Source organism: Cricetulus griseus, assembly GCF_003668045.3.
Source record: "Cricetulus griseus strain 17A/GY chromosome 1 unlocalized genomic scaffold, alternate assembly CriGri-PICRH-1.0 chr1_1, whole genome shotgun sequence".
Taxonomy (NCBI): domain Eukaryota; kingdom Metazoa; phylum Chordata; class Mammalia; order Rodentia; family Cricetidae; genus Cricetulus; species Cricetulus griseus.
This window is the reverse complement of record NW_023276807.1, coordinates 207,148,312-207,173,752: the sequence shown is the minus strand read 5'-3', so window position 1 is coordinate 207,173,752 and position 25,441 is coordinate 207,148,312. Positions and strand designations below refer to the sequence as shown.

General features: G+C 40.6%; 1 protein-coding gene across 9 annotated transcripts; it reads left to right on the top strand.

Annotated features, from left to right (window-relative positions):
* The first annotated feature begins 550 nt into the window (after positions 1–550).
* On the top strand, positions 551–25,441 carry Hnrnpc (heterogeneous nuclear ribonucleoprotein C). Of its 9 annotated transcripts, XM_035452238.1 has the most exons (10): positions 560–706; positions 5,329–5,492; positions 5,827–5,852; positions 17,002–17,278; positions 20,086–20,200; positions 20,738–20,785; positions 23,131–23,291; positions 24,201–24,314; positions 24,465–24,646; positions 24,731–25,441. In XM_035452238.1, exons 4-10 carry the CDS (start codon positions 17,038–17,040, stop codon positions 24,812–24,814), a joined length of 945 nt encoding a protein of 314 aa, XP_035308129.1. In that variant the 5' UTR covers positions 560–706; positions 5,329–5,492; positions 5,827–5,852; positions 17,002–17,037; the 3' UTR covers positions 24,815–25,441. The 9 variants fall into 9 exon arrangements, with proteins under 9 accessions (XP_027242454.1, XP_027242460.1, XP_027242459.1 ...); XM_027386659.2 differs by lacking the exon at positions 5,329–5,492 and having other exon boundaries at positions 554–706; positions 20,086–20,161; positions 24,489–24,646; XM_027386658.2 differs by lacking the exon at positions 5,329–5,492 and having other exon boundaries at positions 554–706; positions 20,086–20,161; positions 24,486–24,646.

Here is a 25,441-nt window from a genome sequence, read left to right as displayed (position 1 = left end):
TGTGGAAATGAGAAGGATCTGAAATTGAAAAAAACTGCAGGTCTGTCTTATCTACACTCCAGGCGGTCTAGGGATTACTCTCTTCCCCACGCTCAGGCTTACTTTGGTTTTCCTTTTCCTAGGCCCGGGGCGAGGGCAGGCCCTTTGCACCCGCTACCAGACTCCACCCAGACTTTACCACCCCCGCGCCGCGGAAATGCAGTGATCAGGGCGGATCTAGGCAGTCCACTAAGCGCCGATAGGCCGACGCGGCGTCAGTCAGGCCCGCCGGTACCCGGATGAGAAGCTGTGCGCGATACAAAGGCGAACATTCCACCCAGTTTTCCGTCTGGTACAGTGGCCAATGACCATCCTTCATACCCTAAGTGACAGGAAGCTCCACCAATTACTAACGAGCTTCGGTGACGCAGGTGGAAATTCTCGCAACTAGACCAACCTACTCCCGATCGCGATTGGCTAGCACTGTGAGGAGCGGTAGCGCCATCTAATGAGGAGCGGGAGCGAGAAAAGGCTCAGCCAATAGGAACGCCCCCAGGAGCGGGGCGGGGCTGGACCTTCGCCTCGGCGGCAGAGGAGCTCGGGGGCCATTTTGTGGAGCGCCGGAGAGCGAACGGTCGTGTGCTGCCTGCCTGCAGTCGCTTCGGAGTCTCCGCACGGAGCCGCAGTAGGAGAGGCAGTGTCTTCTCTCTCTCTCTCCGAACTCTTGGTAAGCGGAGGGGCCGAGTGCAGGGGAGGCGCGGGTTCGTGGGCGCTGCGAGCGGGTGTGGGAGCGAACGGCCTGGCGGCAGGAACGGCGCCCGCGTTGGTTCCCGTGGCCCGGGGACCGGGTCTAAGTCGGGCGGCGCCAGGCCTCGGCTCTGGCGCAGGTTCAGCCTGGTGACCTCCAGGCCGCGGGCGGCGCGGAGGATACCCTGCCGGCGCGCTCGTGTCTAACGGCCACTTTGCCTGCCTTCGACCGCCAGGACTCGGAGAGGGGAGCGTGAAAAGGAAGAAATGCAAGCTTGTTACCCTAATTGAGGTTTAATGTCTTAACGATTCCGTTATTAAGTCTTCTAAGTTCAACGTCGGGCGGGGGTGGCGGAGCGTTACGCTGATGATGTACTGGAAGCTTCCAAATTCCGGGCGGGCCACATGGCATCCGAGCGGCGTGTTAACAATAGATCGAGTATTCATTACTTTTTCTCCCGTAGGAATAAATGGTAGAAGGCGGAGTGTTTTCTGTAAAAGGGAAGTGTCACGGGTTAATTAAAATTGCAATAAAATTGCAACTTACCTTTTAATCTGCAGATTACGAATTACTTGAAATATATGTTAGTGGGACTTTGCTTGAGGTAGGTACTGCTGTCTTGAGAGAGAAACGATAGGTAAATTGGTTGACAGTATTTACTAAATTAGAGCGACTAAGATATTTTTAGGTAGGTAAAGAATACTGGAATACTGTGTACGAAAAAGACAATCGAGTTTTTAGGGGAAGCTGATAGCGAAATTAAAGGTAACCGGAGCAAAACCAAAATAGTCTTTTCCGGATATTCCAATATCCTATCAGTTCTAAACTTGGTAATAAGGAGTTTCCAGCCAGGTGTGGTATTGCATGCCTGTAATTCTTGCATTCCAGAGGCCATGAGACAGGAGGAGGATCAGTATCCATTGCAAGCCAGCCCAGAACTACACAGTAAAATCTTGGTTTTTTTTTTTGTTTGTTTGTTTTTGGCTGTTTGTTTTTAAAACAGAGGAGAGCTCCAAAGCAGTTTTTAAAAAAGCAACCCTCTGGGCCGGGCGTTGGTGGCGCACGCCTTCAATCCCAGCACTCGGGAGGCAGAGGCAGGCGGATCTCTGAGTTCTAGGATAGGCTCCAAAGCTACACAGAGAAACCCTGTCTCGAACCCCCCCCCCAAACTATTAACTCCCAGCCATTTGTTACAGCTGTTGCTAATGTAGCCCAGTGGTAGTGCTTAGGATGCAAGGTGCCCTTAATTTAATCCCCAGCACTAATAGTGTAGGGTGTCAGTTTATCTGGGAGTTAATTTTTTGTTTTAATTTTTATTTTTTGGGGACCTATTTTCTCCCTTTAGCTTTTGAGCCTGTCCTGGAATTCCCTCTTTAGACCAGGCTGGTCTGGTAGAGCCGCCTGCCTCTGTATCCTCCTGATCCTGGGATCAAAGGCCTGCCCCGCCTCCGAGCCATTTGTTTGTTTTTTCAAGGTAGGGTTTCTTTGTATGACTTCTGGCTGTCCTGGAACTTGCTTTGTAGACCAAATCTGCCTGCCTCTGCCTCTTCAAGTGCTAGGATTAAATGTGACCATCACTGCCTGCCAAGCCTCATCATTTTAAGGTGTGCCTTAGAAGTAGAATTTAAGAGTAAGATTTTGCTCTGGTGAAGTGAGAAATGGGTAAGAGAAATAGCTAGGAAGGCATCCATCAAAAATAGTGTTGTAAATAAGTGTCGGAAATTAGTATGCAAGAAGACTACTGGCAGTAGTTGAGATTGGTTAAAAACACCTGCCATTAAATGTTAGACATACAGGCCAGGTATGGTGGGGCACAACTTCAGTCCAGCGGAACTCGCTGATAGCTTATGATTTTGAGGCCAGTCTGGTCTACAAAGAATTCTCAGGCCTGGTGAGACCTTGTTTCCTCTATTTTTAGTCCTTCAAAAGTGTTAGAAATGTGGATTTCTGAATGGGAGGCAGAGGCAGGTGGATCTCTGGTGTACAAAGCTACATAGAGAAACCTAAGTGTTTGTTCGTCTCATTATTTGCTAAAGCTTCATACACTCAACTCATCGGAAGATTTATGGTTTTGAAACTAGATTTACTGGAGAATTGGCTGATTAAAAAACAACGTTCAGGTGTAGTAAAACCACAGGTGTTTCAGTAAAGATTTTGAAAAACTACAGTGGGTATAGGCTCCTGGTTAAGTCTTTACAGTTCTCAAAAGACAAAAGCTGATTTTCTGTTTAAAGTATTCTAATTTGAACAGATTGCTGTGCTCTTTACTACCAGTTTCTAATTGAGTCATAATTGTTACCTAGATTTTGTTTTTTTTGGGGGGGGGTTCCTTGTGTAGCCCAGGCTGTCTTGGAACTAGCTCTGTACACCAGGCTAGCCTCAATTTCAGATCCACCTGTCTCTTTCAAGTGCTGGGATTAAAGGCAAAAGGCATGTGCTACCACTGCCAGGCTTAGATTTTGTATTTTAGTAAGTGCCAGGTGATTTTTGAACTCTTGGTTGGCTTGATCATTTAAAGTGTCGTTTAAGGAGTTTATCTAAATCTTAGTGGGAACTTTTTTTTTTTTTTTGGTAGTATAGCCTAAAATACATTTTAAAACTTTTTCTCAGCCGGCGAGAAGTGGCCCACACCTTTAATCCCAGAACTTGGGAGGCAGTGGGAGTTTGAGACAAGCCTGGTCTACAAGAGCTAGTTCCACGACAGGCTCCAAAGCCACAGAGAAGCCCGCCTCAGAAACCCTTCCCCCCAAAATCAGCTTTTTCTGTGTGTTAGTGTTTGCATGTATGGATGTGCACCATGTTTGTGTATGCTGGACCTATAGGCCTGAAAGAAAGCATAGGATCCTCTGGAACTGGAATTATGTTGTGAGCCACCATGTGGGGCATTGGGAATCAAAAATCTGGTTCTTTTGTAAGTGCAACGACTGCTCTTTATATGCTGAAGCATTTTCCAGCCCCTGTATGCTATATTGAAAAACATTTGCTTATTTAAAAAGTAGTATTAGTTATTAGTTCATGAGTTTGACAACTTGGGTGAGAAAACGTGTTGACATGGAGCATGTAGTGCTTTCTTTTTTTGGGGAATGGTAGTTTGTTTTTTTTTTTTTTTCTTTTGAGACGTGGTTTCTTCTGTGTAGCTATGGAGCCTATCCTGGCTCTCGCTCTGGAGACCAGGTTGGCCTTGAACTCGCAGAGATCTGCCTGCCTTTGCCTCCCCAGTGCCACCAACGCCCAGCATTTGTTTTTTGTTTCTTTTTTAAACAGGGCCTCACTGTGTAGCTCTGGCCCTCTGGCTGTCCCAGGACTCACTTTGTAGACCAGGCTTAACCTCCAACTCAAAAAGGTCACCTGCCTCTGCCTCCCTAGTGCTGGGAGTAAAGTGGTGTGCCCAGATTACATTGTTCTTTAAGCCTTGTATATGTACTGAGAATTTTTATTTTCCTTTTTTGATGAACTATTGAGTTAGCACCTGAAGATTTCGGGACCAGGTTCAGGATTGTACCAAATGAAAAATTTTATAATAATTGCCTCAAACAAATACAGATAATTTTCAGGTGTTATGTTCTACTGGGAAACTTAAACAGTTATTTAGTATTTGTATAAATAAGCTTGCTTATTGACGTTTAGTCTTAAAGAGTTATAGTACTTGTTCTGTTTGTAGTCTTTGGTGTTTAAATAAGGATTTAGTTTGAATGCTTTCTAAAGGTTCAGTTTAAAATTTTTAAGGGAGAATATGTCCTCATGTCTAAATGAAGTGGGAATGTAACAATCTAACTGCTTTTCACCTTTTAGCTGATAAACCAACCAGTTTGTCATGTGCATTATTTCAGTTTCACATTGTGTCAGATTCTTCATACCTTAGGATTAGGAATACTAGAAGATAATGTCATTTACATTATTTCAGTTTTACATTATGTGTCAGATTCTTCATACCTTGGGATTAGGAACACTAATGATAATGAAACACAAATCCATAAGGACACAATTTTTATCACCTGTTTCATACCCTTCCTCCATTTGTATGGTTTTTCACTGTCAGTGATGATGAATAAAAAGGGCTGGCTCCTTTTTAAGAACATCTTTCACCCTGACTGTAGAACCTTATCAAAGTCTTGTCTTTCACTCTTTGGCTTCGAAAATAGACAAATCCCTTCTAGTGTATGTCTTCATGGTAGACCATTCACCTTCAGTCTGTATTAATCACAGGAAGAAAACTACATACATATATATATACCTTAGGTTTGAAACCCATGAATCTGTTTGACCTTTATTCACTTCATCTCCATTCGTTGGCCTGGTTTTCTGTATTTCTTCATTGCCCAAACTGCCAATTACAAAGCAGACATTAAAATGTATACTCTTGCCAGTCCCCTTAAAGGGGATACAGACTTGGATTTAGTTAAATTCAGCCACATATTGACTATGAAGAATTGTAAAAACAGTCACTAATAGAAGTGATGATTCTCTAAAGGCTCTCTCCATCCCAGTGAAATGTTAATGCTTTACCAAAATGTGTTAGATGCAACAGACAGTTTTCTGTCTTGGGTTTAGGGCACATTTCTGAGGAACTATGACTCAATCTGTCCCTTCTCCTTTCACAGGGCAGCAAGGCGAACCCCATCCTTACTCACTGGAGCTCAGCTTTGATTTTTAACTTCCCTTCCCCATCCTTCCAGAACACACACATTCCCATTCCAAAATTGATTTTATAAAGACATTTTAAACATAATGATGCAACTTGGTGTGCACTACAGCAAATATACAGGTGTTTTTTTTAAAATTATTTCCAAAAAGACACAAAAACGGGACCTGGATTTAAGTTGTAATTTTTAAAATTTCTATTTCTATTTTTTCTGCAGCAGTTGGGTTAGAGGAGGAGCCTTTTAGCCTCATAAACTGACCTCTCTACTTCCTCGTGTATTTTTAAGATTAATTGATGATGTGGAAAGGGCTTTGCTTGTCTGCTATTGAGAACATTACCCTTGCGGTTTTTGTGGAAACTGCTTTTGGAAAAGAAAAGAAATGAACTTTACTGACTTGACATTTTTACACCTCCCGTTTTTCTAATCTGGGCTATTTTTATTTTTGTTTTTTTACAGTGAGATTTTTTTGATCTTCAGCTACAGTAAGTTATTATAATTTTTTTTTTACATTTTTCCTGACTTTCGCTGGTTTCCTTTTTATTGTTGTTACTTACTAGTTATTTATTACTATACTTATTATAATGGTGATGATGATGATGATGATAATGATTTTTAACCGGATTAAAGTGGAGTTTTTCTGAATGTTAAGATTTCTTCAGCCTCCTGATTGACTTTGGAGTTTTCCATCTTGGGAGAGAAAGTGAAGGTGTTAGCATTTTTAAGTAGTTTGATCACATAAACCTTTTCTCTCCCAACCCCACCCTTGCCCTCAACCCCTTCCCCACACTGGAAATAATTTTACTGGCTGTTAAGTCTTTGACCTTATTTTTCCTGATCTTTAACTTAACTGTTTTAGAGCATCTCTGGACGTCTGTATTTTTAATTTTTTTATTTTTATTTTTTTTCTTTTTAATCTTTCATTTGTTAAATTTTTAAACTGTGCTGCAATAAAATGTGTGTGGTACTATTTAACACCTATAATGGTGATGGCATTTTCCCAAAAAGCCATCTTCCTACTGTTTCCCTTGAAATCCCATCCTGCTTTTCCTGTACACTACCCCTCACAAACCACAAGCCGCAGCAACATGGATGCCCAGCCTGGAGCAGCATCAGCCAGGATGACCTGGAGCCAGGGGGGCCTTCGGAACAGATGTACACCCTTCCTGGGTGATGGTAAGAGGTGTGAGGTCCACTTGGTTTCATTGCAAAGACTAGGAAATAAGACTTATTTAAGTTTAAATGGTATAGGTCAGAACCCCTGAAACTGCCTCCAGCTACACAGTTCTTTCCCAGATTATTGTTGAGCTGGTTTGTTTTAATCTTTGGAATTTGGGCTTATAGCTTAGTTGACAGAGTACTTAGTCTGCAAGAGGCCCTGAGTTTTGATTCTTGGCTCTGCATAAACTGGGCCTGGTTACAGACAGGCATACCTGTGATTCATGCAGAAGTGTAAGAAGTTCAAGGTCTTCCTTGGGTTACATAGTGAGGCCTGCCTGGAATACAAGAAACATTGCCTCAAAACAAAATACAGTTTAGATTACATTTATACATTTTAGATTACATTTATTTTAAAACACAAGTTGAGGGGGCTGGAGAAGTGGTTTATCAACTAAGAGCTTTGGCAGCTCTTCCAGAGGTCTGCGTTCAATTCCCAGCAACTACATGGTAGCTTACAGCCCTCTGTAATGGGATCTGATGCCCTCTTCTGGCATGCAGGAGGTACATGCAGATAGTACTGCATTCGTAAAATAGATACCTTCCTGTAACAACAGCACTCAAAGCTGAGGCAGGCGTATGAGGCTAGTGTGGTGGCACTCTGATAACAGCCCAAACAAAATCCCTTGTATCCAGTCGCAAGAAATAAGTGATACCTGTAGTATTAAACTGTTTTTAAGAATTTAAGGAAAGCAGCCGGACATTGGTGGCACATGCCTTTAATCCCAGCACTCTGGAGGCAGAGGCAGGCTGTGACATGTGGGCATATCATATTGGACAAAAAGTAAAATGTAGGCCAAATGAACACCAAAGAGCACATCAAAGAAAATGGTGAACATTAAAGCAGAAAGCTCCTGAGGTCTGGGAAAGGAGTAAAATCTTTCTACCTTTTACCCTGTATTGTGTTGCAGCTGTTCATTATAGGGTCACTTTTTTTCTTGTTCTACAAGTTTATTATCTTTTCTTGTTAGAGAGATCAAGGGTCTTGTTAGGAAAACCTCAACCTAACTCATGGTGATAGATGGAGTGAGAAACAATGATACCATATGATGAGATTTATTCAAAAGTGGATGTTTAACTGCATCAAGAAGCCAGTGACTCCTTTTAAGAGGAAGTGAAATGAATCTTACTTAATGTTAAGGCCAGTTAATAGAAATGTGTACTTTTGTACTATGTTAAAGAGTATGGTTCCCTCCATAACCCCCCCCCCCAAGTTTCTCTGTGTAGTCCCGAGTGTTCTGGAACTTGCTCTATGTAGACTAGGTTGGCCTTAAATTTTCAGAGATCCACCTGCATCTATCTGCCACCCAAGGGTTAGTATTAAAGGTGTATGCCACTAGTGAAGGGCAAGTAGGAAGTGAGATAAAATTCTCATATTTAGAATTTTAAAAAAATTAAATGTATGGGTTTTGCCTATGTGTCTGCTACCATGTACATGCCTGGTGTCCTTTGGGACAAGACATTGCATTAACCTAGAACTGCAGTTAGATGATTTTGAGCTGCCATGTGGATATAGGTAATTGAATGTGGGTCCTCTCGAAGTGTTCTTAACTGCTGAGCTGTCTTCCAGCCCAAGAATTGAACACTCATAAAAATAAACTTTACTTGGAGAAAAAGGGGGAAAAAATGATTGAGGTCTGTGTTTCTAAAGTGGACTGTTTTTCAATTTTCATGTCACTTGACCATTTCCTGAGCCATTCTGAATGAAGCCTTTGTACTTTGCTTTCAGGTTGTTGCTGTTCCTTCTTTAAGGAGTTGTGTTTGACTCAGTCCTTCCTCATTTTGTGCTCATTTCATGAAATGTTTCAGTTCTATGATTTTTGTATGTAGTCTATGAAGTGATCTCCACCAAATTTTAACAGTATGGGCTTTTCTCTTGAGTAGTTTTGGATAAATTCAGTTACCTATTTGTTAGTTTATTTGAATATCATCCTTACCAACTTCAGGGTATGTTAACTTTCGATGTAGGAGCAGAATTACCACCTTGTTTTCTTTCTTTCTTCATTGAGACAGGGATTCTCTGTTGCCTGGCATTCCTGGAACTCACTCTGTAGATCTACCTGCCTCTGGGTCCCAAGTGGCAGGATTAAAGGCGTGCCCACCACCAATACCAGGTGCCACCTTATTTTTTGGTTTTCCAAGGCAGGGTTTCCCTGTTGCTTTGGAGGCTGTCCTGGAACTAGCTCTTGTAGACCAGAGATCTGCCTTCTGAGTGCTGGGATTAAAGGCACGCACCACCAACCCCTGGCTGCCAGTGGCCTAAAATGTGAGACCTTGTCTCAGAAAAGGAAAAAAAAGACAAACTGTATCTAGACTATTGTTTATTCAGATTGGTTTGTTTTGACCCTCTTTGGTTTATCAAATTATAGGTTTTGTGTCACTTAGACCAAAAGACTGGTTACTTTTTCTTTCCTATCATGTCATCAACTTTTCATTTAAAACCATTTACTGCCATATTCTTGGTCCGTGTCAGTTCATTATTTATTGTCTTTAGTGTATTGCAGTAGACATCCACTTTTTAATATTTTGTTTTTGCGTTATGTATGAGTGCTTTGCATGCATATACCTGCATGCTAGAAGAAGGCATCAGATTCTGTTATAGATGGTCATTAACTACCATGTTTGTGGTTGCTGGGAATTGAACACAGTACCCCTGGAAGAGCAGCCAGTGCTCTTAGCCTCTGAACCATTTCTCTAACTCCAGATACCCATTTTTATTTTTTCCTCTGTACTAGTCTAGTCTCAAAAGTGTCAGCTACATTGATTCTGCTAAAATGTAAATGTTTGATCTTAGTGTCATATGCATATGATCCAGTACTTGGAAAGTGCAGAGAGGATCAGGAAAGAGGGCATTCATGGGTACCTTTAGCTGTATAGAATTTAAAAGGATCTAGGGCTGAGTGAGACCTACCTCTAGGGAGAAAAAAAAAAAAAACTTAAAAACAAGTGTTTTTAACTTACTGTTAACTGTGCTGTGCTCTGGTCATGTTAATAGTCTGTCTCACTATGTGGTCCTGGCCTGGAATTCAGAATGGTCTGTCTCTACAGTGGTAGGATTAAAGTCTCTGCCACCACTCCTGGCACACTGGTCATCTTACTGTGTATTAGGTAACTGGCTAGGCACTGGGAGAGATGGCTTAGCAGTTAAGAATACTTGCTAAACTTGCAGAATATCTGGACATGATTGCTCCAAGGGGGATTTGATACCCTTTAGTGCTAGGCACTCAAATGGTATACATACACGCAGACAAACACTCACATAAAATACAGATTTAAAAAGAGGTTAGATGTGTTCTACTTCAGGGTCTTCACATATTACTTATATTCATGTTAGATTCCTGTTTTTGTAGGTTTTTATTCAGTAAGCTAACAAGTCACTTACTGATGATCTGCTGGATGGAGCTGTCACATGGTGCCAGCATATGAAGCAATCATTTTTGTAGATCAAGCTTCAATTCACAGTAATCTCATGGTGGCTAATAATTGTAATTCCAGTTCCCAGAGGGTCTGAACTAGACATATACAAACAAAACATGTACAGACAAAACACCCATACACTAAAGAGAAATCAACTGGTAGGACATGTATAATGACATGATTTTTTAATCCCTGCACTTGGAAGAGAGAGGCTGGTGGATCTCAATTTTAGGTTAGCCTGGTCCATAGTGGCACCTGTTTGGAGAACAAACTCCACTAGTGTGAGATGCTTTTAAAATTGCTTCTAAGAGCTACTCCTAGAATGATGGCCTTAAACAACATGTATTTGTTGCTGCTTTGATTCATTTTTGCTTCAGTTTATTTAGCTCATGGAAAATTTTCAAACAAAACTCAGATTAGTAATTGTTCTTCATGTCCTTGTCCATCTTTTTTATACTTCTTCATTTTATTTTATTATATATATTATTTTTTCCACTTGGTGTAATGGCACACATCTTTAATCCGAGGCTGATCTGAGTCCACCACAGCCTGGTCTCCATAGCAAGTTCCAAGCTAGCCACGGCTTTATAGTGATAACCTGTCTCAAACAAAATCAGTCTTGCTTATACCTGTATCTACCTTAATGTTATTTTAAACCCATATCCTATGTGATGTGAAGGTAACTTAGTTTTTTAAATCATTTTTATTTTAATGTGTTTTGGTGTTTTTCTTGAATGTATGTCTGTGTGAGTTGTTGGATTCTGGAGTTACAGTTGCTGTGTGGATGCTGGGAATTGAACCCAGATCCTCTGGAAGAACAGTTAGTACTCTTAACCACTGATTGGTACATCTCTCCTAGTTTTCCCTGAACTCATTTTATAGACCGTCCTGGACTGAAACTCATTGAGATCTGCCCCAGACTGAGTCCAGTTGTCTCTGTCTGCTTCTACCCTTACTGGCAGTATCACCAGGCATTTTGTTTTTTTACCTTGTCAAGTAGGCAAGGCATACTGACCAGCCAGAGGCCCTACTCTAGTTGTTGACTTAGTGCTGCGATTATGAGTATGTGCCACCATTTTTGGCTTTCTTTTTCCTTAGTTTATTTAGAGGTCTGTGTGTGTACCACATGTATGTAGGTGCATTTAGAGGTCAGAAGAGGGTGTCAGATACGCTGTAGGTGGGGTTAAAGGCATTTGGTTGCTAGGAAGTGAACTCAAGTCCTGCAGAAGAGTACTGAGTGCTCTTACTGAGCAGTCTCTAGCTCTGATTCTTAAAAAAAAAAAAAAAAAAAAAAAAAAAAAAACCAGTGTGAGTACATGTGGATGCTAGGATTAAAACGCTGCTGTGCCTAATTTGTTTTCTCTGCATGTGTGCTTGGTGTCTGGAAGCTAAAAAGAAGGGAGTCATCACCTGGGGCAAGAGTTGTGTGCTACCATGTGGGTGCTGGCACTCAAACCCAGATCTTCTTAGGATAGCATAGAATGTTCAAACAACCATCTTCCCACCCTCAAAGTTTAATTCTTGATTGATAGTAGCTACAAATACATTTAAGGAATGTGGCTTTGCAGATCACAGTAGTTAACAGCTAATGTTTGCCTGTGTTTGTGTGTACAAATGCAAGGGCCTTTGTGTGCTACGCATTGTTCTACTAAGGTATACCTCGGAGTTCATCATCAACCTTTTAAAGGTTTTGTTTTTTTACTAGAATGTTAATTGCCTGATTGCATGTGTATATTACACATTTTGGTTATTTTCACCCTTCATTACTGCGGTCTCTTGCTCTCTCCCACTTTCTTGATTTCCCTTAGTTAACTCTTAGCTAGTCTCCCTTCTACTCCCATTTCTTGTGTGTGATCCATTTATCATAGGAAACTTCAGTGACTACCTACCTATGAAGAAATGGCTCTCCTTCCCCGGTGAACAATAATTACCTATAGATACTTAGAAGGGAAGGGTGTGTCTTCATTAGTTCTTTCCCACTTCTTTTTGGGCATGTTGAATTGACCCATTCATGTGTGATGCTTGTGACTTAACGTCTGGCTGTGTAATACCTGGAAAAGACCAGTTCTTTTCTGTAATATAAAAACTTCTTTTTTGATATTTCTTGAGGATTCATGAGTTTTATTCTCACTTGCCTATAACTTTCCCAGTCTGGTCTTTTGGGCAGGTTTTACAGTACAAGATTGAGAATGATTTCAAACCCAATGAGAAAGTTACTTCCATAACAGTCATACCAACATGCAGCAATAGGTGGCACATTTCAGATTATAGCAGTACACACACTTTTCATAGATAATTTTAACTACTGATGATGACTTGTTATCCCTCAGCAGTGTGCACTGGGGAGGCAGAGGCAGGCAGATCTTTGAGTCTGCGGTCAGCCTGGTCTACAGAGCAAGCTGTAGAAGAGACAGGGCTACACATAGAAAACCCTGTCTTGAAAAACAAAACAAAAATGTGGAACTACCTTCCCATTGCTTTAACTCAGAATTCTCAGGCACACAGGTAAAAAGCTCAGTGGTAGAGTATATGCTTAACATGCTCAAGGTTCTAGCTAGGCTATAGCTCTAAGGTGGTGTACCCTTAGTATTTTTAAATATAAGAATTAAAATCTATCAGTTTGCCTAGTACTGAGCATTCTCTCATTTTCCTCAGTTGTTTATTCTGGTAGCCCAGGCTTGCCTTATTGAGTCTTCTTGCTCCAGCATAATTACAGATGTGATACATTGAATTTGTGCTTTTTGTTTGTTTGTTTTTCGAGACAGGGTTTCTCTGTGGCTATGGAGGCTGTCCTGGAGCTAGCTCTGGTAGACCAGGCTGGTCTCGAACTCACAGAGATCCACCTGCCTCTGCCTCCCAAATGCTGGGATTAAAGGCGTGCGCCATCAGGCTGATTTCTTAAAAGCCATGTTATTGTGTCTATAATGTGTAACGTCTGTCAAGGTAAGGTTAGTGTGTGTCTGTGTTAAATGGTTAGATTGGTAACTATTTCTCATTCCTGGCTAATTTCCACATTTTTACTTCATGGTTACAATGTGTTTTGTGTTATTTTAAAAGGAGTAGTTCTTTTAAATTGTTGCTATTTAACTAGGTAGGTGTCTGTGTGAGTGTGTTTATGTGAATGTAGGTTAGGTTCCTGCTTAAAGCCAGTAAATAGTTGTCTCCATGGAGCTGGAGTTACAGGTTGAGAATGAGGTCATCTGTTATTTCTTCTGTGGACTGTTTGTCAGTTGCACATACAATTAAGAATCATTTAGCCTTTTGTCTTTGGATTGTTGAAATGATAGGCATTTGCAAACATGCCCAGTTTATAGAGGTATTGGGTAGTCCAAAGGATTTGTGCATGCTAGGTAGGCAAGCTTCCATGCCCATGTCCCCAGTACAAGAACATTAGTTGTATTATGTTTATTGTGTGTGGGTATGTGCACATACATGTAGAGGAAGGTTAACATTGTTTGCCTTGCTTTAAAATTTTACTTCCCCACCCGGTGGTGGGGTCATATGCCTTGACACCCAGCACTGGGAAGGCAGAGGCAGGGGGATCTCTGAGTTTAAGACAGTTCTAGTTTCAGGACAGCCTCCCAAGCCACAGAGAAGAAACCCTACCTCAAAATACAATCAATCAATCAATCAATCAATTTATTTCCCCAGTCAGGACCTAGGTCTAGCTAGCAGCATTTTCCTTGGGCAAGAGTATACTATACCTCTGCACCTCTGGGTTCTGGGCTCTGTTTTTGAGACAGGGGTCTGTATAGCCCTAGCTCTTCTAGAATTCACTCTGTAGAACATGCTGACCTTGAACTCAAGGGTTCTGGAATCTCTGCCTCTCCTGAGTGCTGGGATTAAAGGTATGCACCACTGCTACCCAACTTCCCCTCCCCTCAAGGGTGATCATTAATATTTGGGTTTTTTTTTCCCTCTATTTAACATGTAGCCTGGTAGACCTGAGGTTCATCACCTCTGGTATTAAATGTTTATGTTAATACACAGGCCAATCAAAATGAGGTTTGCAATTAAAGTGGCACTTTTTAAGCTGGGTAGTGATAGCACACTACTTTATTCAATCCCAGCATTTGGGAGACAGAAGCAGAAGCTCTCAAGTTCAAGGCCAGCCTGGTCTACAGAGTGAGTTTCAGGTCAGCCAGGGCTACAAGGCACATCCCTGTCTCAAAACCTAAAAAAACCAACAACAAAACCCTGCTTTTGTCAGCATACAGGCAGCTCATTGTTAACCTCTGGAAAGGTTAACAACTTCACTACTACCAGAGTGAAGACAGAGAAAAGATGCACAGGAGGCAAAATACAAACAGCCCATGACAGAATTTCTCTGTATAGTCCCGATGTCTATATAGACCAGTTTGGTCTCACCCAGATTTGCCTGATTGCCTTCCTGGCACTGGGATTAAAGGTGGCATGCACCACTCACTGCCTGGCCGCCTCCCCCCCCCCCTTTTAAAGGATTTATTAATGCAGTGTAGTGTCTGCATGTCAGAAGAGGGCACCAAATCTCCTTATAGATGGTTGTGAGCCACCATGTGGTTGCTGGGAATTGAACTCAGGACCTGGAAGAGCAGTCAGTGAGTGCTCTTAACCTCTGAACCATCTTTCCAGACCTATCTATCTAGTGTTGATGGGTCCTGGTGCTTTCATGGTGAATACTTCACTGAACCCCATTGTCTCTCAGATGCATAATATTTGTGAGCCTCATGTATATCCTGTAGTTTTCTATACTGGCTCATCCTTACTGCTGGAGAGTAGTAAAGTAAACCAAGGGTTTGTTTTGCTTTAAAAATGTTACAACATTTTCTTTACTGATGTTGTTACTGTCACTGAGACAAGTCTACATAGCCTTGGTTATCAGGGAACTCCTGATTTTTGACCAAGCTGGCCTCAAACTTAGAGAAACTGTCTCTGCCTTTACCATTCCTGGCAGTATCACTGTTTTTTGTTTTTGACACAGGGTTTCTCTGTCTTTGGAGCTTGTCCTGGAACCCTCTCTGGCCTCAAACTCACAGATCACCAGTCTGCCTCTGCCTACCAAGTACTGGGATTAAAGTTGTGTGTCCCCACACACAACTAGCTATACTGTCTTGGTTGGAGATTTGTATGAGTGCTACTAAAAGTTAGAAAATTTTAGGTGTTAGGCTCCTTATCTAAATGATAAGGTGCCAGTAATTTCCCCATGCTATGGGAGGCTTCTACCGCTGAGGCCGTTTGATACGGGAGGCCAGGGACAACAGATCATGTTGTCTCCCACCCCCACCCCCCTAAATCTGGCTGTCCTGGACTCTGTAGACCAGGCTGGCCTCATGCTTGCTTCTGCCTCCCAAATACTGGGATTAAAGGTACCACCTCACTCACACATTGAATTTTTTTTGTTTATCCTTGGTTATTTTTGGAAACTACAAGTAAAATAGCCAAGCTCCTTAAACAGGTAAATAGTAGAGGATCATGAATTTGATGCTGGTCTTGTCAAGGGATGGTAGAGGGGGCATGAGAGAACTTTAAAGGACAAATCAAGCAATTTACAAATTGCCCAGGGACAGTGTTTTGGTGACATTTAATTTTTAAGAGTGTTTAATCACAGGCAGGGCAGTGGTGCATGCTTTTAATCTTGGGCAGAGGTAGGCGGATCTCTGAGTTTGAGGCGTACCTGGTATACAAAGCAAGTTCCAGGAGAGCCAGGACTGTTATAGAGAGAACTTCTGTCTCGAACTAAGTTAAATTAAATAAAGTTTTTTCTTTTTTTCCTTTTACACCTCTTATAGTCAGTAATTTGGCTCCACTTAACCATTCTGGAGTTTTGGTGGTGGTGATGACTACCTGACATTGAGGCATTATTTACTGTATGTATCATAGGATACCGATCACATTCCTTGCCTAGCAATTTTGACCCTCATTTACCATATGGTAGAGAGAACTGGTTCCCGATAGTTGTTGTCCTTTGACTTCTGTATGTGAGCAACCTTGCCCACATGCTGTAATTTGGCCTGAAATCTTTTGACTACTTCTAAAACTATTGAACTCTTCAGTAGAAGTTTGTTTTGTATTGCTTAATGAAACATTAGAACAATACCCTTAGAATTAGTTTTTCATGATTTACTTGAGGATAGGAAGGATGAAAAATACTAGACCCATCTTAAATATTTTTTAGTTATTTTCAGAAGGATAGGGTGGCATATAAATTAGGAACTTAAACAATGATTTCAGGATTTACATTGATAATAAAATAGAAAGCAAACAAAGAGTTGTGAAATACAATTTAATCTTAAAAAGGATCTAAGTGGGTATTTGTAAGACTGACTCCATTATTTAAAGAGTTTTTGGTTGGAAACAGTCTTAGTAGCCTAGAATCAGAGCTGTGTGGTGGCTCAGACAAAATTCCAGCATTCTGAAGTATTCAGAATTCTAGTCTTCAGGCTAGCTGTTTGAGAATGGATCTGTCTGAGAAAGCCAAAACTGAAGAGAGTTTGCATTTTCTTATTTTTCTGTGTTATACTGGTAGTTTATCATCATCACCATCCAATATTAATATTCCAGGTGTAAAAAGTAGTTTTAGAGTGATTGTATTATATGAAAAGGTGGCTTTAACATACTTTGTAGTAGTACATGCTAAGTCAAATCCAAGTGAGTATCTGACTAGTTGGAAATATTTGCCTTTGTATAAACTATCTTTATACTTGAAAGATAAGTTTTGAAGTTGGTCTGTTTTGAGAAAATTGAGACTTATTATGTTAGAACTAATTGTAAGATTCTGACAACCAGGAAGGCAAAAAAGGCCAAACTCTGGCAGTAAAAAAGTGTAGGGAATTACAATTTGATTTCAGAAAGATCACTTGGAATTACTATGAAGGATGAAGGTCTTGCTAGTACAAGAGGGATAAAAGGAGTATTAATATATAATTGATACTGTGAGAATCCTGTTGATACCTGGATAGTCACAGTGGTACAAATGAAAAACCATTAATGTCTGCTAACCTGAATGCATTTTTTCCCCAGTTTTCAGCTTTGTGAGAAACCTTATCATCAAAGGAAATGGCTAGCAATGTTACCAACAAGACAGATCCTCGATCCATGAATTCCCGTGTATTCATTGGAAATCTCAACACACTTGTGGTCAAGAAGTCTGACGTGGAAGCAATCTTTTCAAAGTATGGCAAAATTGTGGGTTGCTCTGTGCATAAGGGCTTTGCCTTTGTTCAATATGTTAACGAAAGAAATGCCCGGGCTGCTGTAGCTGGAGAAGATGGCAGAATGATTGCTGGCCAGGTTTTAGGTAAGTTTATATTGTTAAAATTCAAGCTTGAACTGGGGGGGGTTGTGTGGCTTACAAAGTACTGGGTTTCATTATGACATTTTTGTATATGCATATTACACTTTACTATTTTACATATAATCGAGTAGTGTCTTTTTTTTCTCTCATTTAGATATTTGTTTCCCTGACTTGTTTGTAAAGCTAGTCTTTTAGCTATATTTGATGTGATTAGAATCTTCCCTGTCTGTGGCTTTGGAGGCTGCCCTGGAACAAGCTCTTGTAGACCAGGCTGGTTTCAAACTCAGTGATCTGCCTGCCTCTGTCTCCCTGGCTTAAACTTGTTTTTGTTTCTGTGTTAAGGGCTGGTGAGACAAGGTCTCTACATAGCCCTCTCTGTTCTGAGACTTAAACTATGTTGATCACACTGACCTCAAACTCAAATTATTATACTGGGATTAAAACTGTTTGCTAACATTTTGGCCTAAAAGCTTGTTTTTGTTTTTTGGAGTTTCTCTGTAGCTTTGGAGCCTATCCCATTTGTTGGACTTAATGCATTTTTTAAGGAAAAGCAAGCATATTATCTTTAATTAATCAACACTGAAGTTAACATACTGACCAGTTTGTAAGGATAGAAACATCCACTGCTGGTTTTCACAGAAATTACCACTGACAAGTGCCAGCTGTACTGGCCCTAAGTAGAGTGCTCCATCTACTGCAGATAATTCTGTACATGTACATACGGCTATATAGCAAAGAAATGAAACCAGCCTAGATATACATAAACGACTGGGTGATTAAATTTCATATTATGTTATATGATGTATTTGTATATTTAGAGAAATTATATTTAGCAATAAAGAAAAGCAAATGGGCTGGGTAAATGGCTAATCAATTAAGACCTGGTTCCTTTTCCAGAAGACCCAAGTTCCATTCTGGCACTCACATGGCAGCTCACAACTGTTTGTAACATAATAAGTTTTTAAAAAGCTCAAAAGAGAAACAAATCTAAAAATTACAGGAAAGGCCAGGCATGGTGGCATACACCTTTAATCCCAGCACTCTGGAGGAAGAGGCAGGCGGATCTCTGTGAATTCAAGGCCAGCCTGGTCTACAAGAGCCAAGTTCTAGGACAGCCTCCAAAGAGAAACCAAAAAAGAAAATGGGTAAATAAGTACTGAAGTGAAAAGACTAAGTGTTCTTTCCTATGTAATGTTCACACCTTTGTATATACGTAGGTGTATTGTGGGTAAAGACCAAAGAGCAAGAAAGGAGAGAGTAAAAGTGCTCGGGAAGGCAGGGAGGAGGATATACACACAGACTAGAGTTTCAATCACTTTGCAAATCCCCTGACTACTACTACTACTGATACTATGCTAATTAGGATATAATACCATTTCTATTTTGCTTGTTTTAAGTTTCGCAGCAGACTCTCTATGGACAATGACTAAATTCAGCATTATATTTAAGGGCTTTAAATTTTTTTTTTGCATTCCATTAGGAATATTGAATAAATACAGTAAGGTTGTCCGAAAGAATTCTTGATAGTTTAGTTCTACTGTTCTTATTTTACTAAGTATAATGAATTTTATTTAAAAAGGGGGGGAAGCTGGAGAGATGGCTCAGAGGTCCTGAGTTCAATTCCCAGCAACCACATGGTGGCTCACAACCATCCGTTATGAGTACTGGTGCTCTCTTCAGGAGTGCAGATATACATGGAAGCAGAATGTTGTATACAATAAAAATATGAATTTTTTTTTTTTTTAAGCAAGCACACATGGTTTGGAAGAGTTTAGCTAAAAACTCAGTGCCAATGTATCTACTTGTGCTCATCTGAAATTATCATTTGTGAAACTTGTTTTAGAGACCCAGTTTTGGTCTGGTATTTCATTTGTTTTGCTTCCCTTTAGGCTTATTTGTTAGAACTAGTGAGAAGAGTCGTTGTAGCTAGTGATAGAGAAAGTAAATCTTTGGATTAGTCCTTAAAAACTAGATTGTGTTTTAAAAGGTTTGCATTTGTTGACAATTTGCTAGAGTCCTCTTTTTCTGCTATATGGTTTCTGGGAACCAGTTTTAGTCATTGAGGCTTGTACATTAATCACTCAATGTCCCTTGATCTTACTGTCCCAATAGTGTGTCCTTAAATTTAAAGAAAAGTTGTTTTGTGTTTGTGCACATGGACACTTACTGGTCAGGATCTAACTTAGTACTTCTTTAGTAGGTTTTTCCCTTCTACCATGTGGAGCATGAGCATTGAGCTCAGTTGCCTGACTTAGAGCCGGTGCTATAACCATTGTGCTATCTTGCCAGATCTGTTTTGTACTTTGAAATTTGGATGTTTATTATTATTATGGATGGGTGGGTATATGTGTAGAAGTTGTCAGGGTACTTTTGTGTTTAGTAATGGCGTTGAGAATGACTTTAAGGGTATACATAAATTTCCACACTTATCTTTGCAGTTAGTGCAAGCTTTTTTTGTGAAAAATAATAGAAACATTATTGAAAAAATGACCAGTTAGTAGCTACTGATGTGATCCTTTAACTGTGTTAGTGCATGAGTAAAAAGTTAAGAAAGATGAATCAATTTTACAAATTGGAGAAAGAGTTAGGGATATGTAGCAAAGAAAAACTAATGTGAGGAGTTTTGGTTTCTAGCCATACAGGGTAGCTTTGTAAAACCTTTTAGTGAGGAAAGTTAATGTTACACATTAGGTAATAACTGTAGTCTGAATACAGGCTTGTTAGCTTTGCTGGGAAATAAAGCCCAGTCTTTTTGCCTTGAGTTCTTGTTTTTTAACCCCCCCCCCTTTTTGTTTTCCTTTTTTTTCCAGATATTAATCTGGCTGCAGAGCCAAAAGTGAACCGAGGAAAAGCAGGTGTCAAACGATCTGCAGCGGAGATGTACGGGTCAGTACCAGAACACCCTTCTCCGTCCCCTCTACTCAGGTCCGGAACTTTATTATTTATAACTGCATTGTGTCCATCAGTGGGCAACTTCTGTGTTTCTGGATGTGGGGAGGGTAGCGCGATGTGTTTTGTATGTGCAAAAGTGTAATGCTTATTAACGTGTGTTAACATACTTCCCCTTTGCCCCTATTTCCTTGCACTGAGATTTTGCTGTTTAACAATAATTTTATGTGTATGTATCATAAATTCAAGAGGAATTTGTTAGGTTCTAGAAAGCTTGGGAATAAGGAAGGGAGAAGGGATTGTGGTTTCAACAACTATTGTTTTCTTTTAGTGTTCTTGGTTTGGTTAATAAGTTACTTTGTTGAAATTTTTACATGAATTTACTAATTTGATCACTGCATGTCCAGTGGTCTAAGATAACAATGGAGCGCAAATGATTTGTTTGAATGAATGGTGATTCATTGCTAATCTTACTGATCTATTTGTTGTGGATTGTTTGGCCTGTTTTCACCCCATCTGCCTTTTGCCTTAACAGCAGCTCCAAAATCATCTTTTTTGTTATTTATTTTTCAGTTCCTCATTTGATTTGGACTATGACTTTCAGCGGGATTACTATGACAGGTATGTATAGTTTTGTTTCCTTTTTGGATATTATTTAAAAAGGCAGCTTAAGCTCATGTTTCCAACATGCTGCTTTCTACTCAGTTAAAACCTCTGTAGTAGGATGCTTGCTTATAAAGCATAACAATTAAAGACAAACCCTACTCCAGCTCTTGTGAATGGATTTGTGTAAATGTCTGCCTCATGTATTGAATGTCTACAGCCCTTGGAAGAAGGCTTATCATATAAGCTGTTTTTCCAGGCAGGTATGAGGTCCCATCATTAGTACTGAGATTGGAATGTGGGTCCTCTAGGGGTGTTCTCATTCCCTGAGCCATCTTCAACACCATAGCATGGAATTTTCATGAATGTAGAGGCCTTAAGTACCAGCTAGGGACAGACTTGGGTGAATTTCTACCGTTTTCTCCAGGATAGACAGCCAGAACTAAATAGACACCACCACCACCCCACTCCATCTCCCAGGCAAACACAAAACAGTTCAGAAACTCCAAGTGCCCCCTAGTCATTCTTCATTCCTTACTGTTTTCTTTTTTTGAGACAGGGTTTCTCTGTGTAGCTTTGTAAGTATTGACCTTCCTCACAGCAATCAGATACAAATATTTAAGAAAAAAAAACCCTAGTATTGATATTTTTGAGCATTTTTGCGTTTGTGCATGTTTGTGTGTGAATATTTGTATGTGGTTTTATTTATTGACCTTCTTAATCTTTCTGTGTTTTACCATTCTGCTTTGTGATCATAGGAAATGTATGTGAAGTTATACCAAGCATATTGAATAATGTGAGAATTCTAGGTGAACATTTTAGAATGAATTTCATGTTCTTTGAATATTAACTCTGAGCCATAAGTGGATGGCCATATGGATGGAACAAATTAGAAATGTACTTTCCAACAGAACTTGTGCGGTGATGTAATATTGATCTGAACAGTTATTATAATATGACTAATGAATAGTGGAGGTAGGAAGTGTGTACAAAATGAACTTTTTCTTTGTGGATTTGTGTAATGTTCCAAATAAAGGAGGTAAGTAACTTAAACCTACAAGTCAGGGTCTCACTGTGTAGTTCTGACTCAGTAAGTAGAGCAAGGTTGGTCTTGAAAGAGATCTATCTGCCTCTGCCAGTGTTAATGGCATGCTACACCACATTTTTTTTTTATTTATTTTATTTTTTTATTTTTTTGGAATAGGTCTTTTTTTTTTAAGATTTTATTTATTTGTTATGTATACAACATTCTGCTTCCATGTATATCTGCACACCAGAAGAGGGCACCAGATCTCATAACAGATGGTTGTGAGCCCCCATGTGGTTGCTGGGAATTGAATTCAGGACCTCTGGAAGAGCATCTGGTACTCTTAACTGTTGAGCCAGTTTCTCTAGCCCCACATTTATTTTTTAATTCAGAGTGTTACGACATAAATTTCAGGGATTTTCAGGCAGCCTAAAACCCAAAAGATGTAGCCATAGTAAACTCCTTGTCCCACAGAAATTGAAAGTAAATGGGAGTATTGTTTAAGATGGTGGAGCTGGAAAAGGCAAGGCAGTTCATTATAAATAACATTCTGTTGAATATTCCTCATAGAGAAACAAGCCACTGTTGTAAACCTTGCTTCCTTTCTTGCTTTCTTTTTTTGCAGATTTTTTTATTTGAATTAGAAACAAGATCCCAGTTCCTGCTCCCTTCCCCCTCCCCTACCACCCTCCCCAACTAAAACCCTACCTATCACATATCCTTTCTGCTCCTCCTGGATGGTGAGGCCATCCATAGGGTGTCATCAGAGTCTACCCTATCCTTTGAGATAGGGCCTAGGCCTATCTCACACATAGACCCCCGTGTGTCTATGCTCAAAGAGTATCCCTCTATGTGGATTGGGCTACCAAAGTCCACACCTATGCTAGGAATAAGTACTGAACTACTACAGGAGGTCCTGTAGATTTCCGAGGTTTCCTCACTGAAACCCATGTTCCTGGGGTCTGGACCAGTCCCATGCTGGTATTCCAGCTATCAGTCTGGGGAACAAGAGCTTCCCCATGTTCAGGTCAGCTGTTTCTGTGGGTTTCACCAGCTTGGTGTGGACCCCTTTGCCCATCACTCATTCTTTACTGCAACTGGATTCCAGATCAGTTCAGTGATTAGTTGTGGGTGTCTGCTTCTACTTCCATCAGCTGCTGGAAGAGCGCTATCAGTCAGTCATCAATCTCATTATCAGGGGAGGGCATTTAAGGTATAGCCTCCTCTGTTGCTTAGATTGTTAGCTGGTGTCATCTTTGTAGATCTCCAGACATTTCCTTAATTCCTGATTTTGATTTCTTTATTGTAAATCTTTAAATTTTTTTTTCCCCATTAGGATGTACAGTTACCCAGCACGTGTTCCTCCTCCTCCTCCTATTGCTCGAGCTGTGGTGCCTTCTAAACGCCAGCGTGTTTCTGGAAACACCTCTCGAAGGGGCAAAAGTGGATTTAATTCAAAGAGTGGACAGCGGGGATCATCATCCAAGTCTGGAAAGTGTAAGTGTTATTTATCTTTTGTGAGGGTGTGTTTTTGTGCAGTGCATCCTGCCTCCAAATGTTATGTTTTATTATTACTATTATTTTTACATATGTGTATGTGGGGGAGTTGTTGATGTCAGAGAAGATGTTAATTCCCATGGAGCTGGAGTTGCAGTTTTGAGACATGGGTGCAAAAATGACACTTAGCTATTTTTCTGCCCTGTGTTTATTTTAAATTGGAGATACTCATAGTGTGTGTGTGTGTGTACTTAAACAGTGAGATGAGGGAGGCAAGGGGATGCTCAGTTGGTAAAGGTCCTGCAAGGAGCGAGGACATAAGTTTGGATCCCAAGTGGAGCACACCTTACTTACCTTGAATTCTAACTCTGGGGAGGCCGAGAGGGGAACAACCCTGGACCTAACCATGCAAAATCAGTGAGTTCTTGTTTCATGGAGAGATTCTCAAAAAGAATGATGGGACCAGCAAAGTGATAGCTTTATTCACCATATTAGGGAGGCAGGAACAGGCACACATACCCTGTTCTCTCCCAGCACTTGGGAGGCAAAGTCAGGTGGATCTCCTAGTTGGAGGATGGCATTGGGTACTGAGAAACCTTCTGCCAAAAAATAAACCAAGCTGGGCATGGTGGCATTTGCCTAAACCCAGTACTCAGGAGGCAGAGGAGTAGATCTCTGTGAGTTCAAGGCCAGCCCGATCTATAGAGGGAGCTCCAGGACAGGCTCCAAAGGATTATAGGAAAGAAAAAAGTCTCCATTACACGAGTATGTGTGTGTGCGTGTATCTCAAAGAATTTCCCCCTGCGGCAGTGCTGAGAGTCAATTCAAAAGCCTAGCCCCTGGAAGGAGGGCATTTTCAGCAACTGGTAAATTATGTTTTATTCTAGTCTAACTTTTTGTTTGTTACAGTGAAAGGAGATGACCTTCAGGCCATTAAGAAGGAGCTGACTCAGATAAAACAAAAAGTGGATTCTCTTCTGGAAAGCCTAGAAAAAATTGAAAAGGAACAGAGCAAACAAGCAGGTAATGGTCTTGTGCTTGTTTCAAGTAAAATTGGGTTATTTTAAGATATTTGCATATTGGGGGTGTTGGGGGGTTAAATTTGTTTGGAAAACTATATTCTTTGATTAATGAGAACTCTATATCCTGTGGGCAACACTTGCCCCTGGACAGACTTGTCCTTCTCATCCCCAGTAGAGATGAAGAATGAAAAGTCTGAAGAAGAACAGAGCAGTGCCTCTGTGAAAAAAGATGAGACCAATGTGAAGATGGAGTCTGAGGCAGGTGCAGATGACTCTGCTGAGGAGGGTGACCTGCTGGATGACGATGACAATGAAGATCGGGGGGATGACCAGGTTAGTACCTGGGGAAAGGTGTGGGGAACGGAGTCCAGAAATAAAAGGAGTACCTCTAACTCTGCCTTGTTTATTTCTCAATAGCTGGAATTGATCAAGGATGATGAAAAAGAGGCTGAGGAAGGAGAAGATGACAGAGACAGCGCCAATGGGGAGGATGACTCTTAAGCACATAGCGGAGTTTAGAAACTTACCCTGTTATTCATTTACCTAGGCGCTTGTGAGAGATGAAAGTAACACCAGATCCTCTCCCCTAGTATCTTCAGCACATTCTCACTGTTCGCCCACTCCTCATCCTTCCTGTGTTCATTGATTCATAATTGCCTTGCGCCTAGTTCCATTTTCACTTCCTTTGATGCTCCTTAGTAGTTTTGTTAAGTCTTACCCTGTAAGTTTTGCTTTTAATTTTGATACCTCTTTGACTTAACAATAAAAAGATGTATGGTTTTTATCAACTGTCTCCAAAATAATCTCTTGTTATGCAGGGAGTACAGTTCTTCATATGATTTCAGTAGTTGCTTCCCTAACTGCAGAAGCATCTCATTTACTTGTAACCCTGAGAGCAGCTTTGCATTAGAGGTGTGTGTTTTCCCTCACATGAGTGGGGCTGTTCAACACGAATGTAACCATGTATTTTTGTGAATGAGAGTTGGCATGTCAAATGCATCTTACAGGAAAATAGTGTAATAGTCTTAATATTTGTTTTCTAAAGTTAATACCATGGGTTATTTTTGTGAACAGCCTGATGTTTGGGATCTTTTTCTCAAAATAAACAATTCCTTATTAAACCAGGAA

Bases quoted from the DNA above. Each gene is read 5' to 3' on its own strand.
- Hnrnpc (XM_027386653.2), top strand. From the start codon at position 17,038: ATGGCTAGCAATGTTACCAACAAGACAGATCCTCGATCCATGAATTCC. The intron at 20,201-20,737 runs GTCCGGAACTTT...TTTATTTTTCAG, and splicing joins TCTCCGTCCCCTCTACTCAG to TTCCTCATTTGATTTGGACT. The intron at 23,292-24,200 runs GTAAGTGTTATT...TGTTTGTTACAG, and splicing joins ATCATCCAAGTCTGGAAAGT to TGAAAGGAGATGACCTTCAG.